General features: G+C 47.1%; 1 protein-coding gene across 3 annotated transcripts in view; it reads left to right on the top strand.

Moving 5' to 3' along the window:
• caska (calcium/calmodulin-dependent serine protein kinase a) overlaps positions 1-21,261 on the top strand; it is a 129,563-nt gene that overhangs the window by 80,705 nt on the left and 27,597 nt on the right. For all 3 annotated transcript variants that reach the window (XM_056290076.1, XM_056290075.1, XM_056290074.1), the window contains exons 12-16: positions 211-291; positions 10,281-10,469; positions 10,827-10,905; positions 12,733-12,818; positions 13,027-13,095. In XM_056290076.1, the coding sequence (XP_056146051.1) occupies positions 211-291; positions 10,281-10,469; positions 10,827-10,905; positions 12,733-12,818; positions 13,027-13,095 (504 nt within the window). The remainder of the gene's footprint in view (positions 1-210; positions 292-10,280; positions 10,470-10,826; positions 10,906-12,732; positions 12,819-13,026; positions 13,096-21,261) is intronic.

Below are 21,261 nucleotides of genomic sequence, written 5' to 3'. Positions count from 1 at the left end.
TGTGTGTTGGATGTTTTGTCATATTCTCTGCAGTGGGTGGCAGGTACAGTTGTGTGTGTGTGTCTGTGTGTGTGTGTGTGTGTCTGTGTGTGTGTAAGAGTGTGTGATTGTGTGTGTGTGTGTGTGTGCGCTTGCCAGGGTTCAGGAGTGCAGAAATACTGCCGTTGCTTGGATCTCTTTGACTCCTTCTTCCTCTTGCCGCCTTCTCAGGTGCTGGAAGAGATCTCCTGCTACCCGGAGAACCACGACGCTAAGGAGCTCCGACGGATACTGACCCAGCCGCATTTCATGGTGAGTCACAGACACACACACACACACACACACACAGACACACAGACACACACAAACGCACACATCAAGGCGGTGATCTTAGGTGCACCTCTGGAGCGGCTGCAGGAGAATGTGGAGGGCTGCTGACGGTGACATTCCTGGCCGGGCTTACACAAACTTAATCCAGATATCTCCGCCGGAGCCGGAGTGCAGACCCCCAGTATTGGTGTACTTGCCCCATACTTCCACCCCTCTCTCCTCCCGCCCCCCCCCACCCCCCCCCTGCCCCGGCATAGGAGAGAGCGGGAGGAGAGGTGGGAGGAAACGGGAGAGAGAGAGAGAGACGACGGCATGACTCAGAGATGGGGCTTTTTCAAGCTTGTTTTCTATGTCAAGCCCCCCATTAGCCCCCCCCCTCCATCACCCCCCCCTCCATCACCCCCCCCCCCTCCATCAGGGAGGCTGCAGGCAACATGATAACGCTCTCCCTATCCAACACCACACTCTGGGAGCAGGGAGGGAGGATGGAAGAAGTTTAGACTCCAAAAGAGCGTTTGAGGTGTGGGGGTGGGGGGAGGGGGGGGTTATCGGGGGAGGGGGGGTTATCGGGGGAGGGGGGGTATCCGGTCAAGTGGTAACAGTCAGTCCAGCAGTGAGAACTTTGTCCACCGCTCCTTTCCTGCTCCTGTCATGTCAGCATGTGTGTTGCTCTCTGATCAATGGCCTGGCTGACAGGGATGGAGGGAGTTGGGCGTGGGGTGAGGGTAGCTGGGCGTGGGGTGAGGGTGGTTGGGCGTGGGGTGAGGGTGGCTGGGCGTGGGGTGAGGGTGGTTGGGCGTGGGGTGAGGGTAGCTGGGCGTGGGGTGAGGGTAGTTGGGTGTGGGGTGAGGGTAGCTGGGCGTGGGGTGAGGGTAGTTGGGTGTGGGGTGAGGGTAGCTGGGTGTGGGGTGAGGGTAGTTGGGCGTGGGGTGAGGGTAGCTGGGCGTGGGGTGAGGGTGGTTGGGCGTGGGGTGAGGGTGGCTGGGCGTGGGGTGAGGGTGGTTGGGCGTGGGGTGAGGGTAGCTGGGCGTGGGGTGAGGGTAGTTGGGTGTGGGGTGAGGGTAGCTGGGCGTGGGGTGAGGGTAGTTGGGTGTGGGGTGAGGGTAGCTGGGTGTGGGGTGAGGGTAGTTGGGCGTGGGGTGAGGGTAGCTGGGCGTGGGGTGAGGGTAGTTGGGTGTGGGGTGAGGGTAGTTGGGCGTGGGGTGAGGGTAGTTGAGTGTGGGGTGAGGGTAGTTGAGTGTGGGGTGAGGGTAGTTGGGCGTGGGGTGAGGGTGGTTGGGCGTGGGGTGAGGGTGGTTGAGCGTGGGGTGAGGGTAGTTGAGTGTGGGGTAAGGGTAGTTGGGTGTGGGGTGAGGGTGGTTGGGCGTTGGGGGTAGTTGGGTGTGGGGTGAGGGTGGTTGGGCGTAGGGTGAGGGTGGTTGGGCGTGGGGTGAGGGTGGTTGGGCATAGGGTGAGGGTGGTTGGGCGTGGGGTGAGGGTGGTTGGGCGTAGGGTGAGGGTAGTTGGGCGTGGGGTGAGGGTGGTTGGGCGTAGGGTGAGGGTGGTTGGGCGTGGGGTGAGGGTGGTTGGGCGTAGGGTGAGGGTAGTTGGGCGTGGGGTGAGGGTAGCTGGGCGTGGGGTGAGGGTAGTTGGGTGTGGGGTGAGGGTATTTGGGCGTGGGGTGAGGGTATTTGGGCGTGGGGTGAGGGTATTTGGGCGTGGGGTGAGGGTGGTTGGGCGTGGGGTGAGGGTGGTTGGGCGTGGGGTGAGGGTGGTTGGGCGTGGGGTGAGGGTAGCTGGGCGTGGGGTGAGGGTAGTTGGGTGTGGGGTGAGGGTATTTGGGCGTGGGGTGAGGGTATTTGGGCGTGGGGTGAGGGTGGTTGGGCGTGGGGTGAGGGTGGTTGGGCGTGGGGTGAGGGTGGTTGGGCGTGGGGTGAGGGTAGTTGAGTGTGGGGTGAGGGTAGTTGAGTGTGGGGTGAGGGTAGTTGAGTGTGGGGTGAGGGTATTTGGGCGTGGGGTGAGGGTATTTGGGCGTGGGGTGAGGGTGGTTGGGCGTGGGGTGAGGGTGGTTGGGCGTGGGGTGAGGGTGGTTGGGCGTGGGGTGAGGGTAGTTGAGTGTGGGGTGAGGGTAGTTGAGTGTGGGGTGAGGGTAGTTGAGTGTGGGGTGAGGGTAGTTGGGTGTGGGGTGGAGGGCGAGAGAGGGAGAAACTTGATCAGAAAACAAGATAGGGAGTGAAAAGCTGAGGGAATGGGCGCGGGGGGGAGGGGAGGGGAGGGGAGGGGAGGGGAGGGGGGAGGAAGACTTGGAGAGAGGGCTGAGGGGGGAGTTGGGGCCGGTCGGGGGTCAGTGAGGCGTGGCTGATGTGTTGTGCTGTGTTGGCTCTGGAGGGGCCGGGAGGAGGAGGAGGAGGGAGAGAGAGGCACCATCATGTACAGCATTCCACCACTCACACTCACACACACACACACACACACACACACACACACACACACACACACACACACACACACACACACACACACACACACACACACACACACACACACACAAAATCCTCCACAAGTCCAGAGGGAGAAGCTGACTGGTGTCTTGTGAGAGATGGACAGCAAAGCTCACACACACACACACACACACACACACACACACACACACACACACACACACACACACACATACACACACACGTGTGTGTGTGTGTGTGTGTGTGTGTGTGTGTGTGTGTGTGTATGTGTGTGTGTGTGTGTGTGTGTGTTAATCTACAAATGTCATTAAAGGTGACAACCTTTCTACAAGGTTTGTGCACTTGTGCGGTTTTATTGTTCCTCCCTCAGAGGAAGTGTTAGTCTGTCAGTAGTGGTGTAATGTGTCAGTAGTGGTGTAATGTGTCAGTAGTGGTGTAATGTGTCAGTAGCGGTGTAATGTGTCAGTAGCGGTGTAATGTGTCAGTAGTGGTGTAATGTGTCAGTAGTGGTGTAATGTGTCAGTAGTGGTGTAATGTGTCAGTAGCGGTGTAATGTGTCAGTAGTGGTGTAATGTGTCAGTAGTGGTGTAATGTGTCAGTAGCGGTGTAATGTGTCAGTAGCGGTGTAATGTGTCAGTAGTGGTGTAATGTGTCAGTAGTGGTGTAATGTGTCAGTAGCGGTGTAATGTGTCAGTAGTGGTGTAATGTGTCAGTAGTGGTGTAATGTGTCAGTAGCGGTGTAATGTGTCAGTAGTGGTGTAATGTGTCAGTAGCGGTGTAATGTGTCAGTAGCGGTGTAATGTGTCAGTAGCGGTGTAATGTGTCAGTAGCGGTGTGATGTGTCAGTAGTGGTGTGACGTGTCAGTAGCGGTGTGACGTGTCAGTAGCGGTGTAATGTGTCAGTAGCGGTGTAATGTGTCAGTAGTGGTGTAATGTGTCAGTAGTGGTGTAATGTGTCAGTAGCGGTGTAATGTGTCAGTAGCGGTGTAATGTGTCAGTAGCGGTGTGATGTGTCAGTAGTGGTGTGACGTGTCAGTAGCGGTGTGACGTGTCAGTAGCGGTGTAATGTGTCAGTAGCGGTGTAATGTGTCAGTAGCGGTGTAATGTGTCAGTAGTGGTGTAATGTGTCAGTAGCGGTGTGATGTGTCAGTAGCGGTGTAATGTGTCAGTAGCGGTGTAATGTGTCAGTAGCGGTGTAATGTGTCAGTAGCGGTGTAATGTGTCAGTAGTGGTGTAATGTGTCAGTAGTGGTGTAATGTGTCAGTAGTGGTGTAATGTGTCAGTAGCGGTGTGATGTGTCAGTAGCGGTGTGACGTGCCAGTAGCGGTGTGATGTCTCAGTAGTGGTGTAATGTGTCAGTAGTGTAGGTCTGTCAGTAGTGGTGTAATGTGTCAGTAGTGGTGTAATGTGTCAGTAGTGGTGTAATGTGTCAGTTAGTGGTGTAATGTGTCAGTAGCGGTGTGATGTGTCAGTAGTGGTGTAATGTGTCAGTAGTGTAGGTCTGTCAGTAGTGGTGTAATGTGTCAGTAGTGGTGTGATGTGTCAGTAGTGGTGTAATGTGTCAATAGTGGTGTAATGTGTCAGTAGCGGTGTAATGTGTCAGTAGCGGTGTAATGTGTCAGTAGTGGTGTAATGTGTCAGTAGTGGTGTGATGTGTCAGTAGTGGTGTGATGTGTCAGTAGCGGTGTAATGTGTCAGTAGCGGTGTAATGTGTCAGTAGTGGTGTAGTGTGTCAGCAGTGGTGTAATGTGTCAGTAGTGGTGTAATGTGTCAGTAGTGGTGTGATGTGTCAGTAGTGGTGTAATGTGTCAGTAGCGGTGTAATGTGTCAGTAGTGGTGTAATGTCCATGGTGGTGTAATGTCAGTAGCAGTGTAATGTGTCAGTAGCGGTGTAATTTGTCAGTAGTGGTGTGATGTCAGTAGTGTTGTAATGTGTCAGTAGTGGTGTAATGTCAGTAGTGGTGTAATGTGTCAGTAGCGGTGTAATGTCAGTAGTGGTGTAATTTGTCAGTAGCGGTGTAATGTGTCAGTAGCGGTGTAATTTGTCAGCAGTGGTGTAATTTGTCAGTAGCGGTGTAATGTGTCAGTAGCGGTGTAATGTGTCAGTAGTGGTGTAATGTGTCAGTAGTGGTGTAATGTCCATGGTGGTGTAATGTCAGTAGCAGTGTAATGTGTCAGTAGCGGTGTAATTTGTCAGTAGTGGTGTGATGTCAGTAGTGGTGTAATGTGTCAGTAGTGGTGTAATGTCAGTAGTGGTGTAATGTGTCAGTAGCGGTGTAATGTGTCTGTAGTGGTGTAATGTGTCAGTAGCGGTGTAATGTGTCAGTAGTGGTGTAATGTGTCAGTAGCGGTGTAATTTGTCAGTAGCGGTGTAATTTGTCAGTAGCGGTGTAATGTGTCAGTAGTGGTGTAATGTCCATGGTGGTGTAATGTCAGTAGCAGTGTAATGTGTCAGTAGCGGTGTAATTTGTCAGTAGTGGTGTGGTGTCAGTAGTGGTGTAATGTCAGTAGTGGTGTAATGTGTCAGTAGCGGTGTAATGTGTCTGTAGTGGTGTAATGTGTCAGTAGCGGTGTAATGTGTCAGTAGTGGTGTAATGTGTCAGTAGTGGTGTAACGTGTCAGTAGCGGTGTAATGTGTCAGTAGTGGTGTAATGTGTCAGTAGTGGTGTAGTGTATCAGTATTGGTGTAATGTGTCAGTAGCGGTGGGATGGGTCAGTAGTGGTGTAACGTGTCAGTAGCGGTGTAGTGTGTCAGTAGTGGTGTAACGTGTCAGTAGTGGTGTAATGTGTCAGTAGCGGTGTAATGTGTCAGTAGTGGTGTAGTGTGTCAGTAGCGGTGTAATTTGTCAGTAGTGGTGTAATGTGTCAGTAGCGGTGTAGTGTGTCAGTAGCGGTGTAACGTGTCAGTAGTGGTGTAATGTGTCAGTAGCGGTGTAACGTGTCAGTAGTGGTGTAATGTGTCAGTAGTGGTGTAACGTGTCAGTAGTGGTGTAATGTGTCAGTAGCGGTGTAACGTGTCAGTAGTGGTGTAGTGTATCAGTAGCGGTGTAACGTGTCAGTAGTGGTGTAATGTGTCAGTAGCGGTGTAACGTGTCAGTAGTGGTGTAATGTGTCAGTAGCGGTGTAACGTGTCAGTAGTGGTGTAGTGTATCAGTAGCGGTGTAGTGTGTCAGTAGCGGTGTAATGTGTCAGTAGCGGTGTAACGTGTCAGTAGTGGTGTAATGTGTCAGTAGCGGTGTAACGTGTCAGTAGTGGTGTAATGTGTCAGTAGCGGTGTAACGTGTCAGTAGTGGTGTAGTGTATCAGTAGCGGTGTAGTGTGTCAGTAGCGGTGTAATGTGTCAGTAGCGGTGTAACGTGTCAGTAGTGGTGTAATGTGTCAGTAGCGGTGTAACGTGTCAGTAGTGGTGTAGTGTGTCAGTAGCGGTGTAACGTGTCAGTAGTGGTGTAATGTCCATGGTGGTGTAATGTCAGTAGCAGTGTAATGTGTCAGTAGCGGTGTAATTTGTCAGTAGTGGTGTAATGTGTCAGTAGCGGTGTAATTTGTCAGTAGCGGTGTAATGTGTCAGTAGTGGTGTAATGTCCATGGTGGTGTAATGTCAGTAGCGGTGTAATGTGTCAGTAGCGGTGTAATGTGTCAGTAGCGGTGTAATGTGTCAGTAGTGGTGTAATGTGTCAGTAGCGGTGTAATGTGTCAGTAGTGGTGTAATGTCCATGGTGGTGTAATGTCAGTAGCGGTGTAACGTGTCAGTAGCGGTGTAATGTGTCAGTAGTGGTGTGGTGTGTCAGTAGCGGTGTAATGTGTCAGTAGCGGTGTAATTTGTCAGTAGCGGTGTAATGTGTCAGTAGTGGTGTAATGTCCATGGTGGTGTAATGTCAGTAGCGGTGTAATGTGTCAGTAGCGGTGTAATGTGTCAGTAGCGGTGTAATGTGTCAGTAGTGGTGTAATGTGTCAGTAGCGGTGTAATGTGTCAGTAGTGGTGTAATGTCCATGGTGGTGTAATGTCAGTAGCAGTGTAATGTGTCAGTAGTGGTGTAATGTGTCAGTAGTGGTGTAATGTGTCAGTAGTGGTGTAATGTCAGTAGCGGTGTAACGTGTCAGTAGTGGTGTAATGTGTCAGTAGCGGTGTAATGTGTCAGTACTGGTGTAATGTGTCAGTAGTGGTGTAATGTGTCAGTAGTGGTGTAATGTGTCAGTAGCGGTGTAATGTGTCAGTACTGGTGTAATGTGTCAGTAGTGGTGTAATGTGTCAGTAGTGGTGTAATGTGTCAGTAGTGGTGTAATGTCAGTAGCGGTGTAACGTGTCAGTAGCGGTGTAATGTGTCAGTAGTGGTGTAATGTGTCAGTAGTGGTGTAATGTGTCAGTAGTGGTGTAATGTCAGTAGCGGTGTAACGTGTCAGTAGCGGTGTAATGTGTCAGTACTGGTGTAATGTGTCAGTAGTGGTGTAATGTGTCAGTACTGGTGTAATGTGTCAGTAGTGGTGTAATGTGTCAGTAGCGGTGTAATGTGTCAGTAGCGGTGTAATGTGTCAGTACTGGTGTAATGTGTCAGTAGTGGTGTAATGTGTCAGTAGCGGTGTAATGTGTCAGTTCCGGTGTAATGTGTCAGTAGTGGTGTAATGTGTCAGTAGTGGTGTAATGTGTCAGTAGTGGTGTAATGTGTCAGTAGTGGTGTAATGTGTCAGTAGCGGTGTAACGTGTCAGTAGCGGTGTAATGTGTCAGTACTGGTGTAATGTGTCAGTAGCGGTGTAACGTGTCAGTAGCGGTGTAGTGTGTCAGTAGCGGTGTGGTGTGTCAGTAGTGGTGTAATGTGTCAGTAGCGGTGTGGTTTGTCAGTACTGGTGTAATGTGTCAGTAATGGTGTAGTGTGTCAGTAGTGGTGTAATGTGTCAGTAGCGGTGTAATGTGTCAGTAGTGGTGTAATGTGTCAGTAGCGGTGTAATGTGTCAGTAGTGGTGTAATGTGACGGTCAACATGATTAACCTTGGAAACTTCATGGCTGTATTTGAGTGGATTGTGTTTTTTGTATCCACCCATCCTTGATCCACGCCGCTCATGCTGCCCTCGGGGTCTGGGGGGGGGGGGGCTGCCGTCTGCCCCAGCAGTGGGTTTATACGTGTTGTTTTCTGCTATTTTAGTCCTTTATTGGGTAGCGACAGGGGAGGCAGACAGGAAATGGGGCAGAGAGAGAGGGGTATGAATTGACTGGCTGGATTTGAACCCGCGACGTTGTGACCATGTGGCGGTGTGGCTATTGTAACTATTGTAACTGTTGGTGTACGGAGGTGTCTGGCGGATTGTGTAGTGTTTGTATCCACTCGGCCTGTTAGGAACCTTCCCCTGTTAGGAATAGCACACTCCATCAACTGGAATTACCACCTCCTCGATCAGGAAGTTGTCTCAAAACAGGGAAACACGTTTTCTTCCAGCGTGTGACAACAAAGACACAAGTCTGTCCTCGCATCTCTGGTTCTGTTTCACTTCCCCTGTCTCACTTCACTTCACAGGAGGATGGTAGCGCTGTGTGTGTGTGTGTGTGTGTGTGTGTGTGTGTGTGTGTGTGTGTGTGTGAGATGCTGCTTTAACCCATACACACCAGCAGGGGGCGACAGACAACACACTGCTGGGTGGGCTAGAGATTCACAAGCCTTGTACAAGATCCTTAATGTTTAATCTTATTCCAAAATACAAACATATACGATCACACACACATGTACAGACACACACACACACACACACACTAGACACACACATGAGACACACACACATACTAGACGCATACACACACTAGACGCACATACACATACTACACACACTAGAGATGAAGAATGAAAGGAGGTTAGCTATCGAAAGGTATTTGTTGCATGTGTGTAAGTCTCTGTAAATGTATGTGTGTGTTGTGTGGATGTTTGTGTGATTGAGTGCGCTTATCTGTGTGTGTGTGTGTGTGTGTGTGTGTGTGTGTGTGTGTGTGTGTGTGTGTGTGTGCGTGCGTGCGTGCGTGTGTGTGTGTGTGTGTGTGTGGTGTGTGAGTGATATGTGGTGTCAGATGTGGTAATGTATTGATACAGTCGTAACATGTGTGGTAATGTGTTAATACAGTAGAAACAGATGTGGTAATGTATTAATACAGTAGTGACAGATGTGGTAACGTATGAATACAGTAGAAACAGGTGTGGTAATGTATTAATGCAGCAGTAACAGATGTGATAATGTACTATTACAGTAGTAGCAGGTGTCGTTATGTATTAATACAGTAGTGAGAGGTGTTGTAATGTATTGATACAGTCGTAACAGGTGTGGTAATGTATTGATTGATACAGTAGTAACAGTTGTGGTAATGTATTATACAGCCGTAACTGGTGTGGTAATGTATTAATACAGTTGTAACGGATGTGGCAATGAATTAATACAGTCATAACAGGTGTGGTAATGTACTGATACAGTAGTAACTGGTGTGGTAATGTATTATACAGCAGTAACAGGTGTGGAATTGTATTAATACAGTTGTAACGGGTGTGGTAATGTATTAATATAGTTGTAACATGTGTGGTTACAGTTGTAACATGTGTGGTAATGTATTATACAGCAGTAACAGGTGCGGTAATGTATTATACAGCAGTAACTGGTGTGGTAATGTATTAATACAGTTGTAACGGATGTGGCAATGTATTAATACAGTCATAACAGGTGTGGTAATGTATTGATACAGCAGTAACGGGTGTGGTAGTGTATTAATACAGTAGTAACGGGTGTGGGGTAATGTATTAATACAGTAGTAACGGGTGTGGGGTAATGTATTAATACAGTTGTAACTGGTGTGGTAATGTATTAATACATTCATAACAGGTGTGGTAATGTATTGGTACAGCAGTAACGGGTGTGGTAGTGTATTAATACAGTAGTAATGGGTGTGGGATAATGTATGAATACAGTAGTAACGGGTGTGGGGTAATGTATTAATATAGTTGTAACGTGTGGTTACAGTTGTAACATGTGTGGTAATGTATTATACAGCAGTAACAGGTGCGGTAATGTATTATACAGCAGTAACAGGTCTGGTAATGTATTAATACAGTTGTAACGGGTGTGGTAATGTATTAATACAGTAGTAACGGGTTTGATAATGTATTGATACAGCAGTAACGGGTGTGGGGTAATGTATGAATACAGCAGTAACGGGTGTGGGGTAATGTATGAATACAGTAGTAACGGGTGTGGGGTAATGTATTGATACAGCAGTAACGGGTGTGGGGTAATGTATTGACACAGCAGTAACGGGTGTGGGATAATGTATGAATACAGCAGTAACGGGTGTGGTAGTGTATTAATACAGTAGTAACGGGTGTGGGGTAATGTATGACTACAGCAGTAACGGGTGTGGGGTAATGTATGAATACAGCAGTAAAAGGATGGAGACTTGCTGTGAAGAGACAGGTGTAGCCTGATGGAGACCTGCTGAACTCACAGCGCTGTGGAAAGACGCCCCCCCCGATGAATGACCGGTCCCCCTCTCCGCTGCATACAGGCCTTGCTGCAGACCCACGACGTGGTCGCCCACGAGGTGTACAGCGACGAGGCTCTGAGGGTGACTCCTCCGCCCACCTCCCCCTACCTGAACGGAGACTCCCCAGAGAGCACTAACGGGGACATGGACCTGGAGAACGTCACGCGGGTCCGGCTGGTCCAGTTTCAGAAGAACACAGAGGAGCCCATGGTGCACACACACACACACACACACACATTGGTCTGTGGGGCTGAAGGAGCAGTACGTATAATATATATATTGTGGTGATACACATTTGAGGGTATATATATATATAATGTATATAACGTGTATATAATATATACTATATATATATAATATATGTGTTCAGACAATACAAACAGTGTGAATGTGGCAGAAGGTCAAGATTTGATTTGATCCCACGTCTGTAAAGAAATGTGGATCTAGAGCTAGCACACATCTGCAAAGAGCGCCTCCCACTAACGTGTGTGTGTGTGTGTGTGTGTGTGTGTGTGTCTGTGTGTGTGTGTGTGTCTGTATGTGTGTGTGTGTGTGTGAATAACACAGGGCATCACGCTTAAGATGAACGACCTGAATCACTGCATTGTGGCGAGAATCATGTACGGAGGAATGATCCACAGACAAGGTGCCCTACTCTGTCCCACTGCTCCTCCTCTTGTACTCCTCCTCTTCTGCTCCTCCTCATCTGTTCTTCCTCTTCTACTCTTCCTCTTCTTCCCCTCTTCTTCTACTCCTTCTCTCCTCTTCCTCTTCTAATCTTCCTCATCTATTCATCCTCCTCTACTACCCCATCTACTCCTCCTCATCTACTCCTCCTCATCTACTCCTCCTCGTCTACTCCTCCTCGTGTACTCGTCATCAGCACACTTACAAATACAAACACACGTGCACCTTGCAAATACAAGGCAGTGAGCATTAAACCTTCAGCTGTGCAGCAGAGATGATGAGCTCTCAGGTGTGTTGCTGTCAGGTGAGTTGTTGTCAGGTGTGTTGCTGTCAGGTGTGTTGTTGTCAGGTGTCTGTGTGTCTGTGTGTGTGTCTGTGTGTGTTATTATGGTAGTAACAGGATGGTGACTTGCTGAGAATAGACGGATTTAGACTGATAAAGAACTGCTGAACACACTGCAGTGTGACAAGATGCTAATGAATGGTTTCTCTCTCTCTCTCTCTCTCCCTCTCTTCATTATCCCTCCCTCTGTCTCTCCTTCATTATCCCTCCCTTTGTCTCTCCTTCATTATCCCTCCCTTTGTCTCTCCTTCATTATCCCTCCCTCTCTCTCCTTCATTATCCCTCCCTCTGTCTCTCCTTCATTATCCCTCCCTCTGTCTCTCCTTCATTATCCCTCCCTTTGTCTCTCCTTCATTATCCCTCCCTCTCTCTCCTTCATTATCCCTCCCTCTGTCTCTCCTTCATTATCCCTCCCTCTGTCTCTCCTTCATTATCCCTCCCTCTGTCTCTCTTTCATTATCCCTCCCTTTGTCTCTCCTTCATTATCCCTCCCTCTCTCTCCTTCATTATCCCTCCCTCTGTCTCTCTTTCATTATCCCTCCCTCTGTCACCCTTTCATTATCCCTCCCTCTGTCTCTCTTTCATTATCCCTCCCTCTGTCTCTCTTTCATTATCCCTCCCTCTGTCACCCTTTCATTATCCCTCCCTCTGTCTCTCCTTCATTATCCCTCCCTCTGTCTCTCTTTCATTATCCCTCCCTCTGTCACCCTTTCATTATCCCTCCCTCTGTCTCTCTTTCATTATCCCTCCCTCTGTCACCCTTTCATTATCCCTCCCTCTGTCTCTCCTTCATTATCCCTCCCTCTGTCTCTCTTTCATTATCCCTCCCTCTGTCTCTCTTTCATTATCCCTCCCTCTGTCACCCTTTCATTATCCCTCCCTCTGTCACCCTTTCATTATCCCTCCCTCTGTCTCTCTTTCATTATCCCTCCCTCTGTCACCCTTTCATTATCCCTCCCTCTGTCTCTCTTTCATTATCCCTCCCTCTGTCTCTCTTTCATTATCCCTCCCTCTGACACCCTTTCATTATCCCTCCCTCTGTCACCCTTTCATTATCCCTCCCTCTGACACCCTTTCATTATCCCTCCCTCTGTCACCCTTTCATTATCCCTCCCTCTGTCTCTCCTTTATTGTCCCTCCCTCTGTCTCTCCTTCATTATCCCTCCCTCTGTCTCACCTTCATTATCCCTCCCTCTGTCTCTCCTTCATTATCCCTCCCTCTGTCTCTCCTTCATTATCCCTCCCTCTGTCTCTCTTTCATTATCCCTCCCTCTGTCTCTCCTTCATCCTCCCTCTCCTCCTGTTTCTCCTTTATTCTCCCTCTCCTCCTGTTTCTCCTTCATTCTCCCTCTCCTCCTGTTTCTCCTTCATTCTCTCTCTCCTCCTGTCTCTCCTTCATTCTCCCTCTCCTCCTGTCTGTCTGTCACTCTTTCTGTCTCAAAGGAACCCTGCATGTGGGAGATGAGATCAGGGAGATCAACGGCATCAGTGTGGCCAACCAGACTGTTGAACAGCTGCAGAAGATGCTGGTGTGTGTGTGTGTGTGTCTGTGTGTGTGTGTGTGTGTGTGTGTGTGTGTGTTATTTATAAATCTGTAAATACTTTGGGTCAGAAATGAAATGAAGACCACACTGAAAAACTCTGTGTGTGTGTGTGTGTGTGTGTGTGTGTGTGTGTGTGTGTGTGTGTGTGTGTGTGTGTGTGTGTGTGTGTGTGTGTGTGTGTGTGTGTCCACAGAGAGAGATGAGAGGCAGCATCACATTTAAAATCGTGCCAAGCTACCGGACGCAGGGCTCATCGTGCGAGGTAACACTCCTCCTCCATCCCCTCTTCCTCCTTCTCCTCTTCCTCCTTCTCCTCTTCCTCTTCCTCCTACTCAGCGCTTTGTATGAGCCCTGATCTGGTTACTAACTGCACGCCTGCTCACCGAGTGCGCGCCCGTATGTGTAACCCGGTATGCTGTGTGTGTGTGTGTGTGTGTGTGTGTGTGTGTGTGTGTGTGTGTGTGTGTGTGTGTGTGTGTGTGTGTGTGTGTGTGCACTCTGCTTTATTGTGCTGGGGCTGGTTCAGACATCTGCACACCAATTTCACAACCAAGATACCGGAACACACACACACACACACACACACACACACACACACACACACACACACACACATCTCCACGTACAAGCCACACCTCTCTGTGTGATCCTCATCCTGTTCCTGCCCTGATACCAGACACACACACACACACACAAACAAACACACACACAAACACACACTTACACACACACACACACAAACACACACTTACACACACACACACACACAACAGCACAAGAGTGGGACATAACAGATAATGAAATGATGGCAAGAGACCGGGCCTCAAGAGTTACCTCCATCATGTAAACGTTCCTTCTGAAAGCCCAGCAGACATGAGGGGAGATCAGCTGAACTCTCTCCATATACTCTCATGTTCATGAGTATAGATTTACCTCCATCATGTAAACGTTCCTTCTGAAAGCCCAGCAGACATGAGGAGAGATCAGCTGAACTCTCTCCATATACTCTCATGTTCATGAGTATAGATTTACCTCCATCATGTAAACGTTCCTTCTGAAAGCCCAGCAGACATGAGGAGAGATCAGCTGAACTCTCTCCATATACTCTCATGTTCATGAGTATAGATTTACCTCCATCATGTAAACGTTCCTTCTGGAAGCCCAGCAGACATGAGGGGAGATCAGCTGAACTCTCTCCATATACTCTCATGTTCATGAGTATAGATTTACCTCCATCATGTAAACGTTCCTTCTGAAAGTCCAGCAGACATGAGGAGAGATCAGCTGAACTCTCTCCATATACTCTCATGTTCATGAGTGTAGATTTACCTCCATCATGTAAACGTTCCTTCTGAAAGCCCAGCAGACATGAGGAGAGATCAGCTGAACTCTCTCCATATACTCTCATGTTCATGAGTATAGATTTACCTCCATCATGTAAACGTTCCTTCTGAAAGCCCAGCAGACATGAGGAGAGATCAGCTGAACTCTCTCCATATACTCTCATGTTCATGAGTGTAGATTTACCTCCATCATGTAAACGTTCCTTCTGAAAGCCCAGCAGACATGAGGGGAGATCAGCTGAACTCTCTCCATATACTCTCATGTTCATGAGTATAGATTTACCTCCATCATGTAAACGTTCCTTCTGAAAGTCCAGCAGACATGAGGAGAGATCAGCTGAACTCTCTCCATATACTCTCATGTTCATGAGTGTAGATTTACCTCCATCATGTAAACGTTCCTTCTGAAAGCCCAGCAGACACGAGGAGAGATCAGCTGAACTCTCTCCATATACTCTCATGTTCATGTGTAGATTTACCTCCATCATGTAAACGTTCCTTCTTAAAGCCCAGCAGACATGAGGGGAGATCAGCTGAACACTCTCCATATACTCTCATGTTCATGAGTATAGATTTACCTCCATCATGTAAACGTTCCTTCTGAAAGCCCAGCAGACATGAGGGGAGATCAGCTGAACACTCTCCATATACTCTCATGTTCATGAGTATAGATTTACCTCCATCATGTAAACGTTCCTTCTGAAAGCCCAGCAGACATGAGGAGAGATCAGCTGAACTCTCTCCATATACTCTCATGTTCATGAGTATAGATTTACCTCCATCATGTAAACGTTCCTTCTGAAAGCCCAGCAGACATGAGGGGAGATCAGCTGAACTCTCTCCATATACTCTCATGTTCATGAGTATAGATTTACCTCCATCATGTAAACGTTCCTTCTGAAAGCCCAGCAGACATGAGGGGAGATCAGCTGAACTCTCTCCATATACTCTCATGTCATGAGTATAGATTTACCTCCATCATGTAAAGGTTCCTTCTGAAAGCCCAGCAGACATGAGGAGAGATCAGCTGAACTCTCTCCATATACTCTCATGTTCATGAGTATAGATTTACCTCCATCATGTAAACGTTCCTTCTGAAAGCCCAGCAGACATGAGGAGAGATCAGCTGAACACTCTCCATATACTCTCATGTTCATGAGTATAGATTTACCTCCATCATGTAAACGTTCCTTCTGAAAGCCCAGCAGACATGAGGAGAGATCAGCTGAACTCTCTCCATATACTCTCATGTTCATGAGTGTAGATTTACCTCCATCATGTAAACGTTCCTTCTGAAAGCCCAACAGACATGAGGGGAGATCAGCTGAACTCTCTCCATATACTCTCATGTTCATGAGTGTAGATTTACCTCCATCATGTAAACGTTCCTTCTGAAAGCCCAACAGACATGAGGGGAGATCAGCTGAACTCTCTCCATATACTCTCATGTTCATGAGTATAGATTTACCTCCATCATGTAAACGTTCCTTCTGAAAGCCCAACAGACATGAGGGGAGATCAGCTGAACTCTCTCCATATACTCTCATGTTCATGAGTGTAGATTTACCTCCATCATGTAAACGTTCCTTCTGAAAGCCCAACAGACATGAGGGGAGATCAGCTGAACTCTCTCCATATACTCTCATGTTCATGAGTATAGATTTACCGCCATCATGTAAACGTTCCTTCTGAAAGCCCAGCAGACATGAGGAGAGATCAGCTGAACACTCTCCATATACTCTCATGTTCATGAGTATAGATTTACCTCCATCATGTAAACGTTCCTTCTGAAAGCCCAGCAGACATGAGGGGAGATCAGCTGAACTCTCTCCATATACTCTCATGTTCATGAGTATAGATTTACCTCCATCATGTAAACGTTCCTTCTGAAAGCCCAGCAGACATGAGGAGAGATCAGCTGAACTCTCTCCATATACTCTCATGTTCATGAGTATAGATTTACCTCCATCATGTAAACGTTCCTTCTGAAAGCCCAGCAGACATGAGGGGAGATCAGCTGAACTCTCTCCATATACTCTCATGTCATGAGTATAGATTTACCTCCATCATGTAAAGGTTCCTTCTGAAAGCCCAGCAGACATGAGGAGAGATCAGCTGAACTCTCTCCATATACTCTCATGTTCATGAGTATAGATTTACCTCCATCATGTAAACGTTCCTTCTGAAAGCCCAGCAGACATGAGGAGAGATCAGCTGAACACTCTCCATATACTCTCATGTTCATGAGTATAGATTTACCTCCATCATGTAAACGTTCCTTCTGAAAGCCCAGCAGACATGAGGAGAGATCAGCTGAACTCTCTCCATATACTCTCATGTTCATGAGTGTAGATTTACCTCCATCATGTAAACGTTCCTTCTGAAAGCCCAACAGACATGAGGGGAGATCAGCTGAACTCTCTCCATATACTCTCATGTTCATGAGTGTAGATTTACCTCCATCATGTAAACGTTCCTTCTGAAAGCCCAACAGACATGAGGGGAGATCAGCTGAACTCTCTCCATATACTCTCATGTTCATGAGTATAGATTTACCTCCATCATGTAAACGTTCCTTCTGAAAGCCCAACAGACATGAGGGGAGATCAGCTGAACTCTCTCCATATACTCTCATGTTCATGAGTGTAGATTTACCTCCATCATGTAAACGTTCCTTCTGAAAGCCCAACAGACATGAGGGGAGATCAGCTGAACTCTCTCCATATACTCTCATGTTCATGAGTATAGATTTACCGCCATCATGTAAACGTTCCTTCTGAAAGCCCAGCAGACATGAGGAGAGATCAGCTGAACACTCTCCATATACTCTCATGTTCATGAGTATAGATTTACCTCCATCATGTAAACGTTCCTTCTGAAAGCCCAGCAGACATGAGGAGAGATCAGCTGAACTCTCTCCATATACTCTCATGTTCATGAGTATAGATTTACCTCCATCATGTAAACGTTCCTTCTGAAAGCCCAGCAGACATGAGGGGAGATCAGCTGAACTCTCTCCATATACTCTCATGTTCATGAGTATAGATTTACCTCCATCATGTAAACGTTCCTTCTGAAAGCCCAGCAGACATGAGGAGAGATCAGCTGAACTCTCTCCATATACTCTCATGTCATGAGTATAGATTTACCTCCAACATGTAAACGTTCCTTCTAAAAGCCCAGCAGACATGAGGGGAGATCAGCTGAACACTCTCCATATACTCTCATGTTCATGAGTATAGATTTACCTCCATCATGTAAACGTTCCTTCTGGAAGCCCAGCAGACATGAGGAGAGATCAGCTGAACACTCTCCATATACTCTCATGTTCATGAGTATAGATTTACCTCCATCATGTAAACGTTCCTTCTGAAAGCCCAGCAGACATGAGGAGAGATCAGCTGAACTCTCTCCATATACTCTCATGTTCATGAGTATAGATTTACCTTCATCATGTAAACGTTCCTTCTGAAAGCCCAGCAGACATGAGGGGAGATCAGCTGAACTCTCTCCATATACTCTCATGTTCATGAGTATAGATTTACCTCCATCATGTAAACGTTCCTTCTGGAAGCCCAGCAGACATGAGGGGAGATCAGCTGAACTCTCTCCATATACTCTCATGTTCATGAGTATAGATTTACCTCCATCATGTAAACGTTCCTTCTGAAAGCCCAGCAGACATGAGGAGAGATCAGCTGAACACTCTCCATATACTCTCATGTTCATGAGTATAGATTTACCTCCATCATGTAAACGTTCCTTCTGAAAGCCCAGCAGACATGAGGAGAGATCAGCTGAACTCTCTCCATATACTCTCATGTTCATGAGTATAGATTTACCTCCATCATGTAAACGTTCCTTCTGAAAGCCCAGCAGACATGAGGGGAGATCAGCTGAACTCTCTCCATATACTCTCATGTTCATGAGTATAGATTTACCTCCATCATGTAAACGTTCCTTCTGAAAGCCCAGCAGACATGAGGAGAGATCAGCTGAACTCTCTCCATATACTCTCATGTTCATGAGTATAGATTTACCTCCATCATGTAAACGTTCCTTCTGAAAGCCCAGCAGACATGAGGGGAGATCAGCTGAACTCTCTCCATATACTCTCATGTCATGAGTATAGATTTACCTCCATCATGTAAAGGTTCCTTCTGAAAGCCCAGCAGACATGAGGAGAGATCAGCTGAACTCTCTCCATATACTCTCATGTTCATGAGTATAGATTTACCTCCATCATGTAAACGTTCCTTCTGAAAGCCCAGCAGACATGAGGGGAGATCAGCTGAACTCTCTCCATATACTCTCATGTTCATGAGTGTAGATTTACCTCCATCATGTAAACGTTCCTTCTGAAAGCCCAACAGACATGAGGGGAGATCAGCTGAACTCTCTCCATATACTCTCATGTTCATGAGTATAGATTTACCTCCATCATGTAAACGTTCCTTCTGAAAGCCCAACAGACATGAGGGGAGATCAGCTGAACTCTCTCCATATACTCTCATGTTCATGAGTGTAGATTTACCTCCATCATGTAAACGTTCCTTCTGAAAGCCCAACAGACATGAGGGGAGATCAGCTGAACTCTCTCCATATACTCTCATGTTCATGAGTATAGATTTACCGCCATCATGTAAACGTTCCTTCTGAAAGCCCAGCAGACATGAGGAGAGATCAGCTGAACACTCTCCATATACTCTCATGTTCATGAGTATAGATTTACCTCCATCATGTAAACGTTCCTTCTGAAAGCCCAGCAGACATGAGGAGAGATCAGCTGAACTCTCTCCATATACTCTCATGTTCATGAGTATAGATTTACCTCCATCATGTAAACGTTCCTTCTGAAAGCCCAGCAGACATGAGGGGAGATCAGCTGAACTCTCTCCATATACTCTCATGTTCATGAGTATAGATTTACCTCCATCATGTAAACGTTCCTTCTGAAAGCCCAGCAGACATGAGGAGAGATCAGCTGAACTCTCTCCATATACTCTCATGTTCATAAGTATAGATTTACCTCCATCATGTAAACGTTCCTTCTGAAAGCCCAGCAGACATGAGGGGAGATCAGCTGAACTCTCTCCATATACTCTCATGTCATGAGTATAGATTTACCTCCATCATGTAAACGTTCCTTCTGAAAGCCCAGCAGACATGAGGGGAGATCAGCTGAACTCTCTCCATATACTCTCATGTCATGAGTATAGATTTACCTCCATCATGTCAAGGTTCCTTCTGAAAGCCCAGCAGACATGAGGAGAGATCAGCTGAACTCTCTCCATATACTCTCATGTTCATGAGTATAGATTTACCTCCATCATGTAAACGTTCCTTCTGAAAGCCCAGCAGACATGAGGAGAGATCAGCTGAACTCTCTCCATATACTCTCATGTTCATGAGTATAGATTTACCTCCATCATGTAAACGTTCCTTCTGAAAGCCCAGCAGACATGAGGGGAGATCAGCTGAACTCTCTCCATATACTCTCATGTTCATGAGTATAGATTTACCTCCATCATGTAAACGTACCTTCTGAAAGCCCAGCAGACATGAGGAGAGATCAGCTGAACTCTCTCCATATACTCTCATGTTCATGAGTGTAGATTTACCTCCATCATGTAAACGTTCCTTCTGAAAGCCCAGCAGACATGAGGAGAGATCAGCTGAACTCTCCCCATATACTCTCATGTTCATGAGTATAGATTTACCTCCATCATGTAAACGTTCCTTCTGAAAGCCCAGCAGACATGAGGGGAGATCAGCTGAACACTCTCCATTTACTCTCATGTTCCTGAGTATAGATTTACCTCCATCATGTAAACGTTCCTTCTGGAAGCCCAGCAGACATGAGGAGAGATCAGCTGAACTCTCTCCATATACTCTCATGTTCATGAGTATAGATTTACCGCCATCATGTAAACGTTCCTTCTGAAAGCCCAGCAGACATGAGGGGAGATCAGCTGAACACTCTCCATATACTCTCATGTTCATGAGTATAGATTTACCTCCATCATGTAAACGTTCCTTCTGAAAGCCCAGCAGACATGAGGGGAGATCAGCTGAACTCTCTCCGTATACTCTCATGTTCATGAGTATAGATTTACCTCCATCATGTAAACGTTCCTTCTGGAAGCCCAGCAGACATGAGGGGAGATCAGCTGAACACTCTCCATATACTCTCATGTTCATGAGTGTAGATTTACCTCCATCATGTAAACGTTCCTTCTGGAAGCCCAGCAGACATGAGGAGAGATCAGCTGAACTCTCTCCATATACTCTCATGTTCATGAGTATAGATTTACCTCCATCATGTAAACGTTCCTTCTGGAAGCCCAGCAGACATGAGGAGAGATCAGCTGAACTCTCTCCATATACTCTCATGTTCATGAGTATAGATTTACCTCCATCATGTAAACGTTCCTTCTGGAAGCCCAGCAGACATGAGGAGAGATCAGCTGAACACTCTCCATATACTCTCATGTTCATGAGTATAGATTTACCTCCATCATGTAAACGTTCCTTCTGGAAGCCCAGCAGACATGAGGGGAGATCAGCTGAACACTCTCCATATACTCTCATGTTCATGAGTATAGATTTACCTCCATCATGTAAACGTTCCTTCTGAAAGCCCAGCAGACATGAGGGGAGATCAGCTGAACTCTCTCCATATACTCTCATGTTCATGAGTATAGATTTACCTCCATCATGTAAACGTTCCTTCTGAAAGCCCAGCAGACATGAGGAGAGATCAGCTGAACACTCTCCGTATACTCTCATGTTCATGAGTGTAGATTTACCTCCATCATGTAAACGTTCCTTCTGGAAGCCCAGCAGACATGAGGGGAGATCAGCTGAACTCTCTCCATATACTCTCATGTTCATGAGTATAGATTTACCTCCATCATGTAAACGTTCCTTCTGAAAGCCCAGCAGACATGAGGAGAGATCAGCTGAACACTCTCCGTATACTCTCATGTTCATGAGTATAGATTTACCTCCATCATGTAAACGTTCCTTCTGGAAGCCCAGCAGACATGAGGGGAGATCAGCTGAACACTCTCCATATACTCTCA

The sequence above is a fragment of the Lampris incognitus genome, chromosome 11, assembly GCF_029633865.1.
Source record: "Lampris incognitus isolate fLamInc1 chromosome 11, fLamInc1.hap2, whole genome shotgun sequence".
Taxonomy (NCBI): Eukaryota; Metazoa; Chordata; class Actinopteri; order Lampriformes; family Lampridae; genus Lampris; species Lampris incognitus.
Note: the sequence above shows the minus strand (reverse complement) of the source record. Positions and strands in the feature narration are given on the sequence as shown.